The sequence below is a fragment of the Botrytis fragariae genome (assembly GCF_013461495.1).
Source record: "Botrytis fragariae strain BVB16 chromosome Unknown tig00000223, whole genome shotgun sequence".
NCBI lineage: Eukaryota > Fungi > Ascomycota > Leotiomycetes > Helotiales > Sclerotiniaceae > Botrytis > Botrytis fragariae.
In genome coordinates, this window is record NW_023501001.1 from 490,625 (window position 1) to 513,919 (window position 23,295).

The 23,295-nt window shown below is 44.3% G+C and overlaps 6 protein-coding genes across 6 annotated transcripts; 3 read left to right on the forward strand and 3 right to left on the reverse strand.

Moving 5' to 3' along the window:
- Window positions 1-1,022: 1,022 nt before the first annotated feature.
- Bfra_010892 (putative aconitate hydratase protein) lies at window positions 1,023-3,961 on the reverse strand (the record flags this gene model as incomplete). Its single annotated transcript, XM_037341223.1, has 4 exons — window positions 1,023-2,034; window positions 2,357-2,862; window positions 2,998-3,864; window positions 3,917-3,961. 4 exons carry the CDS (start codon window positions 3,959-3,961, stop codon window positions 1,023-1,025), a joined length of 2,430 nt encoding a protein of 809 aa, XP_037188642.1.
- A 2,135-nt stretch (window positions 3,962-6,096) lies between these two features.
- Bfra_010893 (uncharacterized protein) lies at window positions 6,097-10,058 on the forward strand (the record flags this gene model as incomplete). The annotated part of the gene is made up of 4 exons (XM_037341224.1): window positions 6,097-6,153; window positions 6,237-6,363; window positions 6,425-6,653; window positions 6,719-10,058. 4 exons carry the CDS (start codon window positions 6,097-6,099, stop codon window positions 10,056-10,058), a joined length of 3,753 nt encoding a protein of 1,250 aa, XP_037188643.1.
- Window positions 10,059-11,655: 1,597 nt separating this feature from the next.
- Window positions 11,656-13,498, reverse strand: Bfra_010894 (putative telomerase-binding protein est1a protein; the record flags this gene model as incomplete). Its single annotated transcript, XM_037341225.1, has 3 exons — window positions 11,656-11,839; window positions 11,888-11,962; window positions 12,024-13,498. 3 exons carry the CDS (start codon window positions 13,496-13,498, stop codon window positions 11,656-11,658), a joined length of 1,734 nt encoding a protein of 577 aa, XP_037188644.1.
- A 672-nt stretch (window positions 13,499-14,170) lies between these two features.
- On the forward strand, window positions 14,171-15,591 carry Bfra_010895 (uncharacterized protein; the record flags this gene model as incomplete). The annotated part of the gene is made up of 2 exons (XM_037341226.1): window positions 14,171-15,088; window positions 15,163-15,591. The coding sequence occupies 2 exons, from the start codon at window positions 14,171-14,173 to the stop codon at window positions 15,589-15,591; spliced, it is 1,347 nt and encodes a 448-aa protein (XP_037188645.1).
- A 1,490-nt stretch (window positions 15,592-17,081) lies between these two features.
- Window positions 17,082-18,045, forward strand: Bfra_010896 (putative nuclear envelope protein cut8 protein; the record flags this gene model as incomplete). Its single annotated transcript, XM_037341227.1, has 2 exons — window positions 17,082-17,151; window positions 17,210-18,045. 2 exons carry the CDS (start codon window positions 17,082-17,084, stop codon window positions 18,043-18,045), a joined length of 906 nt encoding a protein of 301 aa, XP_037188646.1.
- Window positions 18,046-21,353: 3,308 nt separating this feature from the next.
- Window positions 21,354-22,532, reverse strand: Bfra_010898 (putative ubx domain-containing protein; the record flags this gene model as incomplete). Its single annotated transcript, XM_037341228.1, has 4 exons — window positions 21,354-21,851; window positions 21,947-22,097; window positions 22,154-22,370; window positions 22,445-22,532. 4 exons carry the CDS (start codon window positions 22,530-22,532, stop codon window positions 21,354-21,356), a joined length of 954 nt encoding a protein of 317 aa, XP_037188647.1.
- Between the last annotated feature and the right edge of the window lie 763 nt (window positions 22,533-23,295).

Here is a 23,295-nt window from a genome sequence, read left to right on the forward strand (position 1 = left end):
GGCTTATTTATTCACTGATAGAACTAAGACCACTCGAAAATTGATAATAAATCATAATAATCAAGATTACGGTCCCGCCAAGTCCGCCCCCAAGATCCCATTCTCAAAGTACCATAGAAGCAGAGTGGATTCGGGCAACCTCGCATGTTTGCGGTTCACCAAGAAAAACTCCACCCCGATCACACTTTGCAAGGGTACCGTATGGGGTAAAACCGGGCCTTTTATCTCCTTTTACTCGTTTTTATTGATATCAACATATCAACGTTGTAGCACGCAACAAGCGTCTGGGCGCCCAGAGCTGTTATCGTGCAACTCGTGAGCTCAGTGGAACTGATTCCATACCGTGGATGTTAAAATTGGAGCCAAGATGGTGCTAGGGAGCCCTTGAGAGATAATGGTTCCTAGGTTATCTTTTCCGTTTGACCTTGGCATTGAGGAAGACATGATAAATTGATAAATAGTTGATAAGGCACTTGGCAGCTGAGAGGAAACGGGAACCGACACCATACATACACACCAATATGTAAGGAAGAAAAGAGCGACGAGGTTTTAGCTTTTTTTCTTTCTCTTTTTCTCTCTCTTTCACTGGCTCCAATTGTTCAAATGATTATGGAAAATATGATTGGATGTTTTCCGAATCAACAGACCTCGGAAGTTTTATTGGTAAATACGGAGGCGGCCGGGATTTTTATCCCAGGCTGGTGTTTAGGTGATTGCGGGGAAATTTATTACGTAACAGAGGCGCCCTAGAATCCAAGGCTCAAATGGGACGGGGATAGCCATCTTCGTGCGGTACCTGACTGTTTTCTAAGTACATAATTTTACTCGGCAACTGATATACATCTAGTTAGATATCCCATTTACACTTTCCGAAATGTCAAGTGACTTACAGCTTTCAAGTTTCAAGGTTGATATAAGGATTCAAAGACCGGAAGCCATGCTACTTAAGTACCAACTAATACGTAACTCTGGGGTAATTAGCTTTTGTTTTGATTCAGTTCCTTTTTAGCTCTACAATCCTATCACCTCTTTGCATTTGCTAATAAGTTCAATGCGCTTCCTGCCAAAACAAATCCAGCTTGATCAGGACTGAAAGTATGCTTAGTCTTGAGAATAATTTCCTCTCCCGACTCGTGCTTCTTAACCCGCAAACTAACTTCACCCTTTCCGCCATTCTTCAACATATCATATAACCCAATCGTGCTAACCTCATCGAGTGCGTCGATCTTGCCATAATCCTCTCCGTCAGCGAAGGTAAGAGGCACAACACCTTGCTTCTTCAAGTTTGTTTCATGGATACGTGCAAATGACTTGCAGAGAATGACTCGGCCTCCCAAGTATCGGGGTTGAAGAGCCGCATGTTCACGTGCGGAACCTTCCCCATAATTGCTTTCTCCGACAACGAGCCATTCTTTGCCCTGATCCTTCCACTTTTGAGCAAGTTCTGGGATACCGGAAGTGCTACCATCCACATCATAGGCAACATTCACTTCACCCGTAGCAGCGTTTATAGCTGTGATGAGTGTGTTGGCCGAGATATTTGGAAGATGGCCTTTGTATTTAAGCCAAGGACCAGCAGCAGAAATGGTGTCAGTAGTACACTTTCCGGTGACCTTGTAGAGAACACGAAGTCCTTCCAAATCGCTTTGTGGGAATGGAGCGAATGGTTCCAAAAGAGCTAGACGATCCGAGGTTGGAGAAACAACAACTTCCGTTTCAGGCGCAGGAGAACCTGACGATGGCAAAAATTCCTTGTTTCCTTCTTCGAACCCTTCCTGAGGAAGTTCAGCACCAGTAGGTGGCTCGAAACGGAATTCTTTGCCAGATGGAGTAATGATAGAATCTGTGAGTGGATTGAAGGAAGTGCTTCCAGCGTATGACATGGCTGTAACAATTTCGGGTGAAGCGAGGAAATTCATGGTATCTGGGTTGCCATCGTTTCGGCCTCGGAAGTTTCGGTTGTATGAGGTGAAAATTGCGTTTGGTTCACCCTTAGCAACTCCATCGGTTCTGCTCCACATGCCAATGCATGGACTTCATTAAGTTAGTAACTTCATCACGAAAGAACCATAATATAAAATAATCTATTCGGATCGGCTTGGGAAGGAGATAAGACACGTGAATAGACACTCAATGAAATTGAATGATTCGACAAATTCTAGAACGCCCGCAAATGCTGGACTTCCAGATAAAGTTGCTCCCCAATTCAGATTTGAATTTCCGTACCGGTCTATCAAGGGGAGAATTCGGGTGGAACTGGAGATTTCGAGTTGTTTGAACAGTAGAATGCAGGGTAACAAGTCATGTAACGGGAAATTAAATCACCGAGTACGACAAAAGGATTGATAGAACTTACCCACAAGCATTAGCAAGCACGATACCTCCAGCTTCGGTAAATGTTGATGAAATCTCATCTCGCTCTAAAGTCGCTCTAATTTGTTCACTACCAGGTGTGATGAAGAAATCAGTAGCTGGCTTAAGCCCTGCAGCCGATGCTTGTTTAACCAAATTTTGTGCTCGTGCCATATCTTGATATGAACTGTTCGTGCAGCTACCAATCAAACTTGAGGATACGGTCTCTGGCCAGTTATTTTCTTTGACAGCTTTAGCGAATTGTGATAATGGGGTTGATAGATCAGGTGTGGCTGGCCCGTTGATGTGAGGTTCTAATGTGGATAGGTCTATAGTGATAAGTTCGTCGTAGTGAGCACCTTCGTCAGCTCTCAGTAAGTTGTGGAGCGAAGGACTTCCTGCGATAGTTTGGGCTTGTAATGCGATGGAGGATCTGTGTGTTGATTCGAGATATGGGACGTGGCGTTTAGAAAATGGAAATAGAGAAGTGGTAGCACCGACCTCGGCGCCCTAAATATCATTAGTGATAAACCATACAGAAGGAGGTAGATATTCGGGAAAGGATAGAACAAACCCTATGAATGTTGTTAGCCATGACTCATGAAGAAGCGAAGTGAAATAGATGTTCAAAAAGGAAGAGAGAACATACATATTGCATATTGTAGCCATTCCGGTGCAGCTCAATGAGTCAACTCCCGGTCCATGGTATTCGATGATATATCCAGTTCCACCACGGACAGTCAATTTGCCTGCCAGATGTAAGATGACATCCTTAGGTGACGCCCAACCACTCAATTGCCCTTCGAGTCTTACTCCCAGAATTTTTGGCGCCTTCAATTCCCATGGTGCGTCAACCATTGCATCCACGGCATCAGCTCCACCAACACCAATAGCGATAGCTCCCAATCCACCAGCATTTGGAGTATGACTGTCTGTGCCAAGCATCATCAAACCAGGTGCCGAATAATTTTCCAGCACAGTCTGGTGAATGATTCCTGCTCCGGGTGGCCAGAACTCGATACCATATTTCTTCGCCGCTGATTCCAGGAAATCAAAAACTTCTTTATTGCCCTTGATCGACTCTGGAAGATCAACATCTGCTCCTCTCTGTCCAACAATCATATGGTCGCAATGAATACTGGCTGGGACAGCTGTGGAAGGCAACTTGCAGGTCATGAATTGCAACAATGCCATTTGTGCGGAAGCATCCTGCATAGCAACTCTATCTGGCTTGAGCTTAAGATTTGCATTTCCTCTGATGTTAAGTCCATTGTCGGTATTTGTCAAGAGTGATTCTTCGGGATTATCGAGATGGGAATATAGGATCTTTTCCGCAAGAGTCAAACTCCTTGAGGACCCTAATACTCTTCGAACCTCATGGAGTCGTTTGAGAAGTTTTGGGTAAGGAGGAGTTCGGGATTCGATGTCAGGTTTGTATGTAGAAGTGCTTGTATTTACAGTTGCCAAAGTTCGTCCGCTTATCGGTCTTAAAATGGTTGGGATATTAGTCCTCTATGTAATGAGTCAATTGTATGAATTTCTGAGGAAACAAATGTGTATTTACTCTGATAGCCAGACCACTGCTCTTGAGAAGCCCGCACGACCTCATATTTGCGAATCTCATCGGTTTTGGGGATGGAGATTGAAACTATTCACAGAAAGGCAGACAGGAATTCTTCTATCTAGAATTGCGATATCGCTAATAAGAAATTCTTCCTGACATTCGGAATGTAGCCGATTCGTGGAATTCTAGGATGCTGCTTTGAATGGACTTGATTTTCAAACTGAGGGAGACATTGAAGAACTATTGAAGAACTAAAGCGGCTCGAGAGGGGGCTCGAGCACTTTGAAACTTTGTTTTCACCCCACAATCTTCCTCTAGACTTCACCCAAGTCGAAAGGTTTCCTTCACAACTCTCCTGTTCTTCAAAAACACTGTTGTAACATCTTTACAATGTCAAACTTGTGATCGAAGGCTTTGATTTCTCAAGATGTACTTGCTCTCTCGAAGATAGATTTGCAAACAATCATTATATTCCTTGTGCCAGATATCACAGGGATATTGTCACGAGTCCAAAACACATGTGGCATTTCCCATGTAGTTCTCCTGTTTTATGTCACCAATCCAGCAAAGAATAAGACAGATGGCAACATTAATGGCACTATGAGATGTCTATGCCACCCTTTCAATCCTTCTTTGCGTGTCAACAGCCTTTCAAGTATTGAAGGAACTGAAAGTGGAAATTGTCCAGAGTCAATCATGAAGAAGGCAATGGCCATCAAGCATGAACCCTTTCCTTGAATGTCACTTGTATGGTTCTAGATTTTGAAACATAGGAAGTGGAGGATAAAGCAATCTATAACTTTATTACAGAGAGTGGGAGTGAAGACAGAGTTTAAAGTAGAAACCGGCAGCAGACCAGAGTCACAAGCATATTCTGTCTTCCAAATGTCTTCCATACATTCTCCACTTTGGATGCTTTAATAATCTCTCAGAGTGTACTTGAGACGAGAGAAAGTCTAGGAGAGTAGTCCATCTCTGGTGCCCAATTATAGACGTGGCTAGCACATAAGCATGGAAGCAAAGCAGTGGTCTATCTCGATTGCTCCTCGCTCATTGGGATGGATAGATACACAACCCTATGAGGAGCATGAGCATTAACATATAATTGAAATGATATTTTTTGATTCACAAGGACTTTCAGGTATATCAAGGCTTAGTCATGTTGTGTATGGGAACGAAAACAAAAGCTTGTGGAAAGACGAAAATAAAGAAGTATCTTTGACACCCTTAGCATTAGACCCGTAACGTGTAGAAAAAAGAAGAAGAAGAAAAGGCAATTAAAGGATAACAGATATAACACATATCATGCGTTATTTTTGTCTTTATTTTCTCATTATTTTCTTGTTACTTCCTACACTTCTATTCTGCTTTAATGTAGTACGTATGCGATTTTTGATCATAGTAAAGGGAGAGAGAATGAAGTTGTAAATCTACAATTTTCTCGAACCTCACATAATTCAGCCCTGCATTCTAGAAGGACTAGTAGAGATTCGGGTGAACTTGGAGGTTTGAGTGAATTGAGATGAGAGATTGTAGCAGGCCAAAAGACTCAAATGGATCCAGGACCTCAGGTTGAAATGAATGAGGAGACTTAATTGAATTCCCAGATTGGGTTGAATCAAGAGAGACACGAAAAGGGATTATAGAGGTTGGAAGGAATTGAGGGACTCGTACAGTTTGAGAGACTCGTGCAGATTACAAAATTCACGCATATTCAAAGACTGCAACGAAATGAAAAGATTGTGATGACTTTGATGACTTTGTGGGCTCAGTCCCAGCTGACCATCCCTCGTACTCATCATTCTTTCCTTCCTCTCCTTCGTTCTTTCCCCTGCACCTTCGTCTCAACTTCACTTCCTTCCTCATTCAATAACTTGGCCAATCATAATCTCGATAATCTTAGCTTACTTGGTTACCGAGTTTTGTTTTCCTGGTAATTTGAAAAATCCAAACAACCTCTCTCATACTCAATTCAGAAAGGACCTCAAAAACTCCCCCAGAATCTCGTCACCTTTTTATTTCCTACAGATTCAAATATTGCATCCAACCTGCGCATTGTTGAAGGTATGTCCAAACATTCATGCTTGCGTACGAGATCGAGGCCAATAACAGTATATTATTGTTAACCCTGCCTAACTTGAATTTACCTTGCAGTATCAGATCATATTATCATCTTCAAGATGACGGAAAGAGAACGATCAGCTGCTGAGATGGAGGCGATCAGGCAAGCTATGATGGTAAGCCCTCGCGTACTTGTTCCCTTTATTATATCACACTGTGTTGCTATATGCTTCAACATTCTAATCCTTTTGTTTTGCAGGAAGAGCTTGGTATTGGTCGCAGAGATGCCTTGCCACTCGAAGATCGAGCTGCCAACGTCCCAATGGTACCATTGTCATCCATCAACAGACAAGTTAGGCCAGAACACCCTGCTTCCGCTTGGCATAGTAAGTTCGATGTCCAGAAACCTTGTCCTTGATCTGTCTGCATGCTGACTTGTCTTTTTAGACCTCAACCTCGACGAAGCTGATCCTGGCGTTGAAGACCTTGACGATATTGCCGGTGGACAATTATATCGACTTCGCAGAGGTGGTATTGGCCTAAGCAACAGTGGCAGAGGTGGCCATTCTGCAGGGCACGGTCGGGGTGGAGCTTCAAATAGAGGTGGTCATGCATCTGGGGGTGGTCGCGGAAATCTTGCAGCAAGAGGTAAAAATACTGATAATTCTGGTTCCGGGTATGTATTTCCTGCAAATTATAAAGCCACAACGAATTGTTCGTTTTGAACTAACAAGTCACCAGCCAAACTTACTACAACGACGCAAGACGTAGTGGCAAATCACATGCTAAAGTTGATGCTGGAATTGCTCGTTTACAACGCGAGGCTGAGTTCAGCAGAAAGAATCGAACTGAAGGCCGCTCTTTCAAGGCGCCTCAATCGACTTCCAAATCTACAAAGCCAGTTCACCGAGCTGCGTCTCCTGTAGTCGCTCGTGCTGCTCCTCCTCTGGCAAATCGACTTATAAATTCGAGGTTCAAGCTCACGAGTCCTGCAACCTTTCTTTCGCACAATAATATCGGCTCTAGCCCAGTTGCAACAGCTCCCGAGCCTGTTGTTTCTGCACCACAAAACAAAGTCGATGATGATCTTTTGGTACCACCATCAGCTTCTAAATTGGCACCCCAAGGTAGCCTTGCGGATTCACGGTGGGCATCGCCTTCAGCTCCACTTGTTGACATGTCTGGATCAGATGACCTCAGTCGATCTGCTACACATGCCAATACTGCAAGCGCCTCAGTGTCAATCCCATCTCTTCAGCAAGTCGTACCTGCCGTTAACTCTAACGCTTCAATGTCGATTTGTTCTGCTCAACAGATCATCCCAATTGTTGGTGCAAACACGTCGGAGTCTGGCCATTCTGTTCGATCGGTATCACCAGCAATCCCAACAAATGCTTCCGAGTTGGCCAATTCTGTTCAACATGCTACTGTTGCCGCCCGCCTGACTTTAATAACAGATGATGTAATGATCCACCCCATACCAGTCATTGTTTGCACTTTGGTCATTGAGAAACCTGTCAAAGTTTGCAAGAACAACAGTACTTTCAAACTCGGAACTGCAAGACTCATCAAACTCGATGAGAAATCTCCTTTAATCCTCGAAGTTCAAATTGGCAACGAGGTTATTCTGAACGAGTTACTGTCAGAGGCTGCGATATTCAAAGTCGATATGAAGGATGGGAAACCTGGGAACACTGTCACATATCGGGCCAATCCTACGACAGAAAAGATACCCACCTGGAAGTTATATTTTCAGCTGCCTGGTATAGCAAAGAGTTTTGTTAATTATCATAGTTTCAGACTCTCAGAGTTGAGACGTAGCGGTGACTCTCCTCACTCCTCAGAACAAGAAAGCCAGGGTCCACTCGTACTTTTGTCTCCCATTTCATCATCGGCAGAAAAAAAGTTGACCGATGCTGAAAAAAGTTATCTTAAGAACAGAATCAGCAGTTCTACATTTGCTGATCTTACTTTGATTGATAGCGAAGAGATTCTTGTCCCACTCCATGAAGAGGAATGCAAAGCTGAGGATAATGAAGTTGAAGAGTATTCCCACTTCCAGGATCTTTTGAGCTTGATGGAAGGGGACATTGTTGAAGGTACACTCCAGGTTCTGAATGCAAATCACGGCGGTTCTTTTTATGATCACGTTTTTCACTTGGCCAAGAACGTAGGACTTGAAAACGATGCGCATTTCATGAAACATGCCAAAAATGTTTTCATTGGCGGACTGTCATCCTCTCGTTATTCAAGCTCAAAGCCTATCTTGTCAGTCACCGAAGGACTTGTTTCGGACTTCTTAACAAGATCTGAAACATTGTTACGATTTCCTCAGGAGTTTATTGACGCCTACATCAAGGAGATCGCCAAGAAAATTCTCGACATGGCTCAAAATTTCCATAACGGTACTCAATCGGCGACTGCTATCCCCGCTGAGAAATCTAGTTCTGTCCAGGCTGTCGAATTGACTGAAGTCTCTGAAATTGTTGATACTGTCAAGCCTGTGGAGCCTCTTCAAATTGTTGAAGCTACCAAACCCACCGAAACTATCAGCCCTACGCAAGCTGCCAAGCCTGCTGCAGTTATCATGAATGTTATTCCCAGACCCAAGCGAGTGGCTTATTCGATCCAGGAGATGATGAAGATGCGACCAAATGCCACCTTGACCAGTGAAGTACTCGCTGCAAAACATTGTCTCGAAAAGTACCTCTCTGGGCATAAGCTACAATACAAGAACTCCCCCAGAGCCACTGCTACAAAACTCCAACCTTCTGAATTGAAAACTAATTTCAGCAGCAAACTCAGCTTTGAAGAAGTTTCACAGACTTTTCGACAAGATGAGCATGCACCAGGAAAGACCAGCTTTGTAGCCTCATCAGGCGCCTCCAATCCTCCAGAGTCTTCCAGTGTACAGCATGAAACACCAATCAACGTCAGCAAGAGCCTCTCCTCCGCAGGCGATAACATTGAAAGCATCGAAAATGATTTGTCTCTGTCTATTTCTGCTGAAAATGATGTCAAAATGCCATCATTTGATGCTCATCACCAGGATAACTCTGATAAGTCTAGTGGAAAATGCCCCATCGCTCCTCAATCCGCTACTCTTAATTTATCCAAGAGTTTGTCCGCGGCCGATGAGAACAAATCAGAAGACAAGATGGACTCTAGAAGCGGCGATAGTCCTCCCAAGCTTCGATCAAACAGAGGTCTGAGCACTTTTAGGTACGCTAGGCCAGATGTCATTAATCAAGCAACCGTTCTTCGTGCTTCATCTGGTTACAACCCTACTGCACGTCAAGTTGTTAAGAAACAAGAATCTCTACCCCTTAAGCCACGAGAAACTTTGACCAACATTGAAAGCTCCGAGGTTTCCAAGAATGAACCTAAAGGTCTTGCTTCCGCCTCCGAAACTGAAAAGTCTAAGTCTCAAGAGACTAATCCAAATACTCTCGCCAAGGTCATGAAAAATGAGATGAACTTACCAAAGGTAGTGGAACAGGGTACTCTTAGAAGTAAGCATACTGTGACAAACTCAGACGTCGACAGACTCGCCCAAGTTTTTAGTGATTTGGACTTTAAGGCTGAAAAGGATAATGGCACAGTGGCCGACGTTTCACCGGTTCCAGAGCGCAGTACTAGCCCTACAGTTGAAGAGCTTCTCCAAAAGAAGCGCGCGAGTGGATTATCAACGTCTAGATGGGCAAGCCAGGCTCCTGCTTTGAAAAGCTCATCTCGTACTGGACAATCAACTCCCACGACGAGCTACAGTCAGTTGACATCGAGCATGCCACAAGATAACAGATTGTTTTCTCCTCAGAGCGCCGTAGCTATCACACCGTCTCGCCCGTTTCCTTCCAGATCCACCATGTTGAATGGAAGACCTGTCGATACAGATAGCGATGATGTGCTGAAGGCTACTGCGCCAGTTTTCACACCTTCCCCCAGAAGAATGAGAGTACTGTCAGTAGAACAGTCTTGTCCCCAGTCCGCAATCGTCAGAATCCGCAACAAGAAGCCATTCAGGCCAGACTCAACAAGAGCTTGGCATCAAAGCGAATGTAGGATAAATGTGGCAAGGTAGCGATATATTAATTGTAAATGCATTTTAACGAGGAGTTTGGAGAATGAATAAGGGAGGCTCCCTGGCACAGCGAAGACTCCCAAAGGAACTTTTATAGCATTTTCAAAGATACATCGAATACCAAATATACCAGCGGAACACTATGTTGCATCTTGACCGTGAAACCTTCTCCCCTTGTGAACTGTATCTTCTTAGATCTCCCCACCCATGATGTCCTAGTTCTTTCGGCACCTAGAGATCACAGTTCCAATAATGGCCATGCAATATTAGATTCAAATCTACAATTGAGTGATACAGAGACGAACAAGTAGAATAATCAAGTCTTAGTAAATCTCGCTAGCGAGGCTCTCCCTAAGATACCTCAGGGCCCTCACATTAATAAGATTTAGTTTTAGAAACTTGGAAATGAACCATATGTATACTGTGAATCTATGATATTATAGAAGATCGGAAGCTATGCGGTATCTATGGTGTTTTGATGTGTTTGTTAGGGTAAATTTCGGTATAGGAATGGGGAAGGTATGGAGTCGGGGGTGAGAAACGGAGAGTGGGTTAGGTTTGTGTGTTGATGGCAGAGAAGGGGTAGGGGAGTATGGGGTGAGGAGTGAATGACTGGGTTGTTGCGGAGGAGGTTGCGGGTTTGGTTGTGATGGGAATCGGGATCGGGATGGATTTGAAGGGTTAATAATATGTTGCGTTTGTCTTTTGAGGGTATGAGTGTGTGTGAGGGTAGGTAAAAAAAATAAAAAAAATAAAAGATGTGGATGGTTGTGTGTGATTTCGATGCGAGGGCTTGAAGTTCTGGGTGCGTAGATTTGAATTGATGGTTTGGTGGGAGAAGGGGGAAGGGAGAGGGAAGAGGAATGAGGATACGGGAATGAAGTCTTCTCGTCTATTTGAGATTTTAGGAATTCTCGGAAGTGGTTTGGGGTGGTTACTTGGGTGTTGTGGGGAAGATTTCGAGTTTTTCTGGTGGTGGCTCGCACGAGAATTCTCGCTGCGGGTGTCGGTAGCTGTGAGAGGCGATGGTTCGATTCTGGAGGAAGGGGACAGAGGGCTGAGGAGTAGCGAGGTGATGTTTCATAATGTTGTTTTTGGTAGCTGGTAATATGCTTAAATTTGGTTTGGAGAATGACAAGTCACTATGGGGATACTTACAGTGCGATGATGGTACAACTTGTTGCTTCTATATATTTTTGTTATGTTTGTGATTAGATTTTATACAATGTATTTGCTTCCGGCGCTCAAGCAGAGGGGCTTTCCTTCCCATCGCCAATCCACCATGCTTGCCATTTATTTTCCATATCCTCGAGCCAGGTGCGAAAAATCAATGCCGTATGAGGCATATACGTTTGATTCAGACTCAGAGGGGAAGGTGATCAGATCGTGGATAGGCAGTAACGAAGTCGCTACAGTGGTACGAGCTGGATAAGCTAAATGACCTCCTGAACCCACGACCACACTGTGACGAAAAGCAAAGTAGCGTATCATGATATGCCTCGATTCCATGACGTACATTTGAGAATGCCATCTTTTACAGAAATCTGGGGAACCATTTGTCGAGTATTCGAACCGTGATGGGTGGATGATGGGATTTTTACCGTCTAATCCAGCGGATTATATCGTCATGAATTTTCACTACCATCTCTAGTATCGAAAACGAACATGTGATGGATGGTAAGATGAATACATCAATCTTTACAGAGCCGATAAAAGGCTGTATGTACGGATATCCTCTCCAAAGAATTGCCATCCCAAGAATCATGCCAAAGATGATATAGCTTTGGAAAAATTAGCCACGAACATTGAGGAGAACAGGAGGAACATACGGGGCACCAAAATTATATTTCTTGACCCCCATAGAAAATGTGTTCCAAGTAAAGACAGCTCCCGCAAAAGATACACTGGAGGCAAACACAAGTCAGCTATACAATATTCAAGAGAAACTCTTTACCAACAACATACCCTGCGAGGACCCCACCCGTTATATCTTCGCGATCGCGGAGATATGCGAAGAGAGATGTTGAAGCAGCCATACATGTAGCGCTCAGAAGTCGATTCTGCTCTTCTTTGCAAAAGTATCTTCGGATAAGCGCGCATGCGATAATTAAAAACATTGCGGTACCTGCTTCGTAACTCCAATCCAACAAGAGTTTGTTCTTGTCTATCAGGCTTTGGAATGGGTTTGAATCGCTAGAAAATGTCGGCGATATCGTTGTCTCGCTATTCTCGGGCGGTATTGCCCTACCCGATACGTCGCTGACAACGCTTGCCATGAGGAGACTTGTAAAAAGTCCTTTTTTATGGCCAAGAGCGGCGAGCAAAGTACCCAGGAGGCTGGTGAGTGTCAGGAGAAGACCTTTTGGCGATGGTTCCTTACTCCTTGCTCGACCTGAGTGTGTTTTTAGCTTAGCATTGTGAACCTCATTGTCGCGATGTTTCGTGGATTCATTCGTTGGTTTATTTCGGGGCGATGATAGATTGTGGCTCCAAATCTTGTTGGGAAGAATTTCACGAGCTCTACATGGTGTTCGTTCTTTTCGTTCTTTGAGGCTAAGTGACAGCTCATGGTGTTCCTCTTCGTCACCAGGGCTGGAACCCAAATCTTCAAACAGGTCATACTCTTTAGCCATGGTGAAAAGTGTCATGAATTCCAACACAAGCGTTGTATCATATGGGATAGGTGGCATATTTCCGATGAACTTGAGCAAGGAAGATGTACCACGCTGCCACACTTCAGCAGGTATAGCAAATTCTGATGCTAGTCTACGTAAATTAGGAATATCAGGAAAACGATGACAGCCTCTAAAGAAGCTAAGAGGCTGTTCAGATAAAGTATGAAGCATTTTAATGAGAGCTTGCCACGGCCCTTCATCAACCTCGATGGGCTTGGCTTCGACCATTACGAGATTAGCATAAAAACCTTTGACTTCTGCTACGAGCTCTTCTTGTGTTATAGGTCTTGTTTCTCGCTGAGAATAGAATTTATCCTCTTCGAACGGGAATCGTGGCCCACTGTGGGGACTTTCATTATCATGGCGCTGTTTGGCACGATATTTTCGAGGCGGAGGCGGAGGAATCTCCAAGTCTTCACGGAACGGTGATACTAAATCGACTGGTATACCACCCCCTTCAGCTGTCCTCTTGTTTGACCGACCTTCTGTTGTTGCTTCATCGTGTAGATGCCCTTTTTCGCATAATCTTGTGGGATATTTCAAGACAGAATTCACTTCGCATGATTTACGGAATTGTTTGGACTTTTCTGGTGTGCTTGGGAGCTTGTCCTGGTGATTGTTTTGTGCATGCATCCACAAATCAGATTTCGAAAGGAGTATTGCCCTATCCGGACAGTAGATGCAAGCCCATGTTTTCGTTGTCTTGGTGTTTCTTCGTAAATGTTGTATTAACGGATCGCCGACGTCTTGTTTAGTACGGTTCATTTCTAATCTCAATCAGCTCTATACCTGGATGATTTGTATACGCATTTGGTAGAATGCTAAGCATACCGATGTGGATGGGTGTGTTGTCTTCCTTGACTCCAAATCCAGCCGTGGCAGTTTAGCAAGAGCTTGAGGCTATTCCGCTGTTAATAATATAGTGATTCGTCACGCAGTTGATGAAATGATGAATAATAGACTGGCAGCAATGGAGTGAGCTGGTTATATGCTGCGTGAAGGAGATGATAGTGGAAAGAAGATATACCCGGTGCGAGAGGTGAGCGTTTTGTCAGTAATGTGGGCAGCATCTTTGGAGGTAACGACTAGATTGGGTAGGGTAACATTGAGGCTGAGCAAGCCTTATCATATGTAATCAACTTATCAAGTCGTTCGAACCCTCTCGCATCGATTTACAATCCAGCTATCGTAGAATCAGGATATCCTCAAAGATTCTTCCTTGCAAGTTATCGAATATTGGTACGTGGAATTATCATCCGCAGAATGACAATAGGGAGAATATACAGAATGTGAAGAGTGTACACTGATTTGGTTCGTGCAGACTGCTTCTCAGAACGATTCACAATTTTGTCGAGCCTCTTCACCAATTTGCCATCGACAAACATAGATTGTCAGGCATCGTGTCCAGATTTTGGGGGAATGGGCCTGGGGTTCATGATGTTTTGGACGGAGCCTACCCAGCTCGCTATCCAGAAGAGCAACAGCGACGTCACTACTGCCTGCCTGAAATCGCGCCGTGTCGTTATATTTATTCAAAGTCGTGATAGCTGGCCTTCGAAGGGAGAGGAATATCATCACTCGCATGATCATACACCCATTTCTTATGCGAAAGGAGGTATGGCTAACTTTGACAACACAAGACAAAGAATAAAACAATATAGCAGAATCCACATTGCACTTGTTAAGGGTGATACTGAAAGAAACTGTATTACCCTCATGGGAAGCACTGCCTTTTTACCAACCGAAGAGTTCCTTCGGTACCTTCATGCTACAAGAAGCTGTACTGGCCTCATAGGAAACACTGCCTTGCTTTCAACTGGAAAGCTCCTACAATACCCTCATACTGAAAACCCCTATAAATCCCTGTGGAAAGCTGCCTTGCTACCAACCGAAGAGGTCACACAATACATTCAAATTGGAAGAACCTATCCATCTTCCACAGGGAAAGTTTTCGTTGGGAACGATGGCTTTCCATTAATCGCCAGAAAACACCCACGAAATCGTTTTGCTGACCTGATCAGGCTCATCAACGTCTGGAGAAATGAACTCTGCGGAAACCAGGAAGGAGAAAAGGATAATTTGCAAAGTTCTGTCTATAGAGTTATTGCGACGAAGAAACATTGGTTTGCAGACAACGAAGCCCGTTGGCACGATACGTCGACACATGCAAAATGCAATATCGACCACCGGCAAATTGTGCGTTCCTACCGAACTCCAGCATTGCAGAGCAATCATCGAAGGAATCGAATATGCATCAATCTTTGCGCAGTACCCGGACTGATCGTTTCGTCGTATGCATTGTCGAGATACATCGTACAGGCCTCATTACCAACGATGAAGGGGACGATATTGCATGTAAGAACATAAGTCTATTTTGTGTCGTTCCGTTACTTACGTTGTTCGCTTGCTAAATTCCCACACTATACTAGCGCAATCTCACAGGGTTCCCAAGTATCGATCATCCAAGCTCCACAACTTTTGTTTACGTGGTCCTCATGTACGGCATATGCTCTATGTCAATGTACAGAGCGAATTCACATCACTCCTATCAACAGTATACGATCTTTCTTTTCATCATCTGTGTTGTTGTATTTCAACTTTTTCGATATCCGAGTCTGAGTGAAGCTTTGGGTATGGCGGCGGCTGTAATACCTGCTGGTGTCACAATCGCACTGGTTGTAAGCGTGGTGTTACACTTCTGGTCTCCTAGCTACGAGGAGGTCGTATTTCAGGACTTGATCAAGAAGGTCGAGAAGATAGTTCGTGAAGGAGAGATGAATTTGCACGAACAAGATTTTGGAACGGGATATAAGCACAATGAGCTACTATCTCCTCTGATTAGTATCTCGAGCTTCTAGTTTCCAGACTCTACGTTGCATATTCCCAAATTCTGAATATGTCTGTCTTTAGAGGCGACACTGGACTGTGAAGCAGTATATAGCATTTACAAAAACCTTGCAGACAGAGTTTTTGCAAAGAATGCCAACTACTGCACCTTTTAGACCCGATGCTTCTTGTCTTTTTCTCTCGTGCATTTCTGAGTGCGTCTTATACCGCATCTCTCGCCGGTTGCTCCCAATGCATGTAACGTTGGTGAAGAAGTGACGAATGAAGTGATTTATGTTTAGGAATTTCAAGTATACCTAGGTCCTAGGAGACCCACTCAGATGAGTGTTTTCGGCCTCTCCTTTCCCGCCTAGCCGTAAATCGAAAGGGTGGCAAATACACCATCTAGCTAACAATGACCCTGTCAGAAATCACAGAAATTGAATCCATCGGTTGGTGAATATGTCTTCTAATATCCTCATAAGTTGTACATCGTACATCTTCAACATGAGGGTTTTCATCAGCCACAAAAGAGCGTAGAGCCCATGCTGTTGATTCTACCTAGCAGTGGTGGCTAATGAATCTATTAGATAACCTTATATGGAATTAGATGATTCAGGAGGAGTGGTCATCGACCCAAAATTAGTAGATACCGTACCGCAGATCTTACTCTGTGCACTAACAGGTGATGATCCCATTAGTAGGAACTCGAAGGAAGCTGATAATTCTAGAATAGATCGAAATTTCATATTGTAGAAACCGGTACATACTGTAGCCACCATGTGCAACAAGTTCATTCCTAACCTTACCTCCCTAGTAGGCATACCAATAGAGCGAACGGTAGAAGCACCACTAATAAAGGATGGAGTAATATCGGATCAAAATGCTTGCTTGCTTGCAGCTTTTTGCAGCCCATTTTGTGGGGACGAATGGTTGCACAGCACGTGTGAATGGCAGGCTTAACTTCCAGGTTCTCTCGAGTATCCCTCTCGTCTGCTCCTTTATGAAGACTTTTTCTTTTTTGTGATCGAAATTGGAATAGGATGGATGAACGAAGAAGAACCCGAGTAGGTAGTTAAACTTCTAGTAGATACTAGGATCGATACTAGCCAGCTTAGTACGGCTCTTTGTGAGCGTACCCACCTGGTAGGTTTATATAAAACATCTTGTAAATATAACGTGATAATGCAACATTTTACTCAAACACAATGCAAATCTTAAACCTTGGAACATTCATAATCACACTTTTTTATACAAGAGGTATTTTTTATATGTTGTGCTGACACCGGGAACACTTCATTTTTGCTGCTGTGTAATTGTGTTAGCGTCGGAGCTATTATAGCGCCTCTTTGGTAGTCTTGGTTACCCGAATCCATTAACAACAGACCTCGATTACTTTCTTACATCTTCAAGAAAGCAATTTTTGTCTTTCATACATCAAATATTCTTCTCGAAAAAGCCAGTAACTAGAGTGCTACTCAGACTGGAAGCAAAATTGTATCACTATTTTTCTACGGCGAAGATGAACGTTTTGCTTCCAACTCAAGCGTCGTTCTTTTCATCACCTCACCGTAACCCCATTCACACTCCAGGTAAGGAACCCCCCCTTTTGCGACCATTCTCACATTTAATACTGACAACGAATTACAGTCTCTCCGCACACAAACCTCAGAATGGGCAGTCGAAAACGAAAAGCCGATGACGATGGACTCGATGATAAAATGTCTATTTCTCCTACAAATAGCCCCGCCCTGGCCGCACGACAAATCCCCCGACCCTCCAAGAAAGTTCGAGCTAACGAAATTACCGGCCGACCTCTCAACCTCCCTCGTCTTCTCGAAACCCTAGATGCTCAGTCGTTGAGAGCGGTTCTTCAAACTATCTGCGAAAGACACCCAGAGATCGGCTCGGAAATTGTCACTTCAGCACCAAGACCATCTGTAGAATCCACTCTTGGCGTCCTTCACAAATACCAAAACGAATTACGGGAAGCTTTTCCTTACGGTGGCAGTCCTGGATCCGATTATGCCTACGATCGAGTTAAGCAACAGCTCACAAATCTTATTGATGCCTTGGTCGATTTCACACCGCATTACCTCCCACCGAACGAACAACAAACCGCTACTTCTCTCAGCTTCCTCGATAGTGCCACCGAAATTGTTCATGGTCTTCCGAACTGGGACAGTCAGTCTCATAAACATCACAAGGACAATGCGTACGATGAAATTTCAAGGGCTTGGGCTTTGGTGATCAGTGAAGCCTCTAAGCGTGGGGGAGGGTTTCAGCTTCATTCTGGTGGATGGGACCAAACACTTGCTAGGCATAATGATCAGAGTGGAGGAAAGATGCAGATGGCAGTCGATGCACTTGGTACAAACCTTGGTTGGATGGGAGGTAGCTCTGGAGATCCAGATTCTATCCGCAATCAACTCCTTTCAGGTCGCTATGGTGCTAATCAGAGTGTACCAGTAGGAGCTCGCTGGTAGACTCAAATCATATTTTCTTGGTTCGGGTCATTTTGATACTAGGAGTGTTCGTACATATGGGATAGAGGAGGTCATATCAATTGATCGATGAGTCTTAGGGGCATTAGAGGGAATTTTACCGCACAGGCGTCTTGTGTTAATCATGGTCATCGACAAACGGCAATAATCACGAAGATTACGAAGATTCCCAATTTCCTTTCACTGTCCATCGGGAAGCATGGTTGGGGAGTTATGGTACTTGAGGGATAGGTTTTTTCATTTGTACATTTGTGGAGGATACTTTGGTGGTGGCAATAATTCAATAGGCGTAATTCATTTGTCATTTTCACTTTAGTAACATAGGGAGAATGGTCAGTATTTTGAGATCATACAATACCATAACAATCTGAAGTCCCGCCTTTTTATCATCTGATATGACCGTGAGAGCCAATTGCCGACCGGTGCATTTATCTACACGTGATACCGTGGATTTAGCGTGTATCAAAGATGTATGACGCGACTTTGAGCTCCATCGCCATCATCAACAATACAATACACCATCAATTTTGTCGCGACATAATACCATAGTTAATCTACCTTCTAGCCCCTATGAAGTTTGACAAGTAAACGATTGCTGAGCTTTAATCATCAAAATGCCTGCGTACGTATCTTTGATTGAGTTTCTCGACACAGCAACTAACAATCCTCAGTCCAGGCGAACAGCACAGTGGACGAGCGATCGCGAACCCATTCGAAGAGGTCAAACCGCGCATATCAGAATACACAGCACAAGAGATTGCTACATTACAAAGTAGACTAGAGAAACAACTAGGACCCGAATATATATCATCGCGAGCAGGACCGTCGGGAAATAAGGTGCATTATATCGCAGCGGAGAAATGTATTCAGCTTGCCAACGAGGTTTTCGGATTCAATGGCTGGTCGAGCCAGATCATCGAGACACAAGTAGACTTTGTGGACGAAAATGCTACAACTTTAAAAGTTAGTTTAGGACTCTCGGTCATTGTTAGAGTTACGTTGAAGGATGGCACTTTCCATGAAGATGTGGGTATGGACATATCGAGAACTGTAAGGGCAAGGCGGCGGCCTTTGAGAAGGCGAAGAAAGAGGGGACGACAGATGGGTTGAAGAGGGCATTGAGAAATTTTGGGAATGTGTTGGGTAATTGCATCTATGATAAGGATTATCTGGCCAAGGTTACGAAGATTAAGGTCCAGCCTGTCAAGTGGGACGTCGAGAATCTACACAGACATTCGACGTTTACTCCACAAATAGTCGCGAAGAAAGAGATTGATGCACCAAAGGTCGCGGAAAAGGCTCAGGGTCCTGGACCGGCGAGTACAAGCTTATCAGGTATGTTTTGAAAATGTGGTGGCAAAATATACAACTAACGATCGAATTAGGCGATGACACATTGATAGGAGATGATGAGTTCGGAGGTATGAAGGATACTAATTACATAAAGTAAAACATTGCTGATGATTTCCAGACTTTGACGATGCCGACTTCAACGTTGCAGATCCGAATGCTCACCCAGATGAAGTTGCACTTCCTCCCCCACGGGTTGCTTCACACCATCTCAACAATGCCAGAAACAGTAACAATGTGCCCTCGGGAAATACAGGGCTACCAAACCAAAGCCGAACTTCTGGGCCCTCGGGACCTCCAGTTCCCATGATCAAGAGTGGACCGTTAGTTCAACCAAATCGACCACCAGAAGCTGGTGACCCAATGATCACTCGCAATAATCATCCTCCACCGGCACCACGAACACCCAATGCAGGTCTCGCAAGATCGATCAGCGCAGCAGGACCTAATACTCGGGCTCCTCAAGATCTAGTCCAACCCAATCGTCCTGCTAATCTTGTTAACGCGTTCCCTGGCCGCGTTTTAAACCAACCCAATAGACCTCAACCTCAACCCCAAACAGCATCCGGTCCCCCATCTCCATCTCGCACCAATGACATAACCGATGAAATGCCTCCACCAGGAGCTGGTTTTACCTCTGCTCGCGCTGCATCTCTCCTTCCTCAAGAACACACACCCTCCCAAGCCCCCCCGCGAACCTCAACCTCCCTGCCTTCAACCCCAACCTCGAATCACCATCTATTCGGCGTACACCAGGCGTTGACCAGAAGTCCTCAAAACCACTATCCCGCGACTTGAAACCCGTTCCTGCGTCTCAGGCTCAAGTTCCTACTACTGGTCCACCACAAGCTCAGCCAGCTTCTCGTCCAGTTGTCGCTGGAAACAGGAATATAAATTTGGGAAATTCACAATTAGATACCACGAGAAGAATTGGTGCGCCTGGTAGCCCGAGTCCGATGAATATGGGAAATAGGAACAGTTATAAACCACCTACGATGATGAAGAGGCCGATGCCGGAAGCGAATAGAGCTCCGCTGACAGATTTACAGACGAATGGTAGTGGAATGGCGGTGGATGAGCATGGGAATGGGGATGCGAAGAGACAGAGGTTGAATGGGATGTAGATTTCGAAGCAAATGCTCCTATAGCAGGACGAAACACGTACATGAGGCATCGACATGGAGATGGGATCTGATAATGAAAATAGTAGTTGATTGGTATCAGAGGCGTTATGATGGGTCGAAGGATGGGCTGGAAATGGATGGAATGGACATGCCAAGCAAGGCACTTTCCACAATGACGGGGTTTGTCTATATCTGGAGTTCGCTGCGTATTCTTGTACATTGGGCAAGCACACTTTTGCGCTCATTGCTTGTTGGTAGCCGATCAGGGCCAAGTTAAGGATTCATCAGGTTGTGCTGTGAAAAGTGCTTTAAGATATCATAGGACATGTTTATTCGCAGAATTCATATCATGTTATTGTTGCTTCTTTTGACTGATCGATTGCAAAACTTATCCATATGCTCACTTGTTGTAGATGCGAATGGAAATTAATAGGACACTGACATAACTCTTGCTACGTGCAATAAGAGGTTGAAACTTGGCCATCTCAATACCGGCAGTTAAATGCGGGACCAAGTTTGATGGTTTCGAGGCAAGTTCATATTCATTATGCACAATATCATTCACAAGATCACTCTGCATAAATTCAGGGCAGTGAAGTATCGAAAATGCTCGCTGATATTCAAATTCCGCTTGCTTTTTGACATATAAAGTGCCTAATCTGTTATGTATAAAAGATGCACCAAGAGAATAATAGTCTCTTTTAACGAACTCTACATATAATTGTTCCACGCCATCACGCCCAAACACCAACCATGCATGTTTTCGTTCCATGAACGCCGTCGACCTCCCCCCGATGCCCCCTTTCAGTCTGTTCTTTATTTAACGATCAGGACAGCAGAAGGAATCAACCCAGCCTCTTTCAAGGTTTTCCCGAAATCGACTGGACCTTCAAAGGTCTTCTTCGGGTAGGTCATGGTGAAACTAGTCACCGAGCCGAGCTCGGCCTCGAGTTGCTGGGAGATTTCAAAGAGGGTGGTATCGACCGGGTAGGTCTTTGTCATAACCCCGGTGGCGGTTTGTAATCTCAATCGAGATTCGGTGTGGACTTTTGGAGCGCCGGATGAAGCCGCAGGGGCGGCTACTGGAGCTGCTGCTGGTGCTGGAGGAGCACGACCCTCGCGGAGAGCTTTGGCAGCTTCGGCCTTCAAGCGACGTTCCTCCTTATCGGCGGCGATCTTCTCTTGGATGCGCTTCTTGGCCTGGACATCAGCGGCTTTCTCGGCACGTTTAGCCTGTGCCTCCTTAATCTGTTGGTCCTTTGCTAGCTTCTCTTTGGCGTCCGAGACTTCCTTTGTGGACTTCATTCGGATTTGCTGTGGAGAATAACGTGTTAGTGTGATGCGGGGTAGATGGATGTGGAGGGGCAGTTGTGGAGTCGAGATATCTTTAGGAATAGTAAGAAACGAACCTCATTGCGCTTAGCTTCTTCTCTGTCAACAAGGGCTTGCTTTGCCCTCTTTTCCTTTGCCTTCTCTCGGAGCTCTGCGAGCTTCTGTTGCTTTTCCTCCTCGGTCAAGGGGGCGATTTCTTCTGTAGATTGTTCAAAGTTCTCATGTTGACTATGGAATCGTATTAGTAAATGCTCGCATGAAAAGGTGTGGTAGGGAACTCTTACGTCTTCTCAGCATGGAACTGAACCTGCATCATCGAACGGAACTTCTTGCCACAATCGGTGCAGACCATCGACTTTGCCTCTTCCCCATCCTTGAGTGGCGCTGGCTCGATGTTGGGATTTGTTTCGTCGGATTCTGGTGCTGCAGCAGCTTCTGCACTTCGGATTTCCTCGATGCTCTTGTCCTGGTTATCCTCAAGCCATTGTAAAGCTCCGTTTACTGTAGTAAATAGTCAGTATGCGGGGTTACATAGATCATGTACAAGGGATATGCAAGTTGGAAATTATACATACATCCGCCCGTCTTCTTGACTGCAATCTCGGCCTTTTCCTTGTCGAAGCCCATGTCGAGAAGTTGTTGGAGATCGCTTGGTGTAGACATCTTTACTGAGTATTTCGGTTTGTTGGTTTATTGTAAGTTAATTGTATGAAAGTTGTGTCTTTGTAAAAGTGTCGGGAATATTATGTCGAGTATTATTATGACGAGATGCAAGAGCTCAGGGTTATGCGGAATAATATAATGATAGGTGGGCCGTACTAGAAAGCACTAAATATGGGGTGAATGTATTCGATATCTATTTGATTGATTAACTGACTGGAATTCTTTGAATTGCCGTATTTATTTATATATGAAGATCAATGATAATAATAAGGAAGCTTCGAAGCCAGGTAGAAATAAGGTATGGAATGGATTAGTTGAATGTTCTAGATTGAATTGAAGCAATATATACACTTGTATCTATGCACCTATACATCTTCACCCGGAATGTGATGGAATGTTTGAATAGCACAGAGGCTATAAAGGATCCAATTGATTGATTAGATATGAATCTTTCAATGACGTTAGATTTCCACCTACCCGTATACATATACACATATATACATACACACATATATACATACACACATATATACATACACACATATATACATACACACACATACACACACACACACTTCTCGGAGTAGCTGAGTGTATATAATCCACTACTCGAGTTATCGCCGAATAGTCCAGATGTTCATCTCCGGCCAAATGGTATACTTACTCACTCTAGAGTCTATACATTACAGGTACTTTTGCTCGTTCATTTGCCCGCTTGACTTGGACTATTGATTGAAGACATTGGAAGTTTGATCGACAGGAA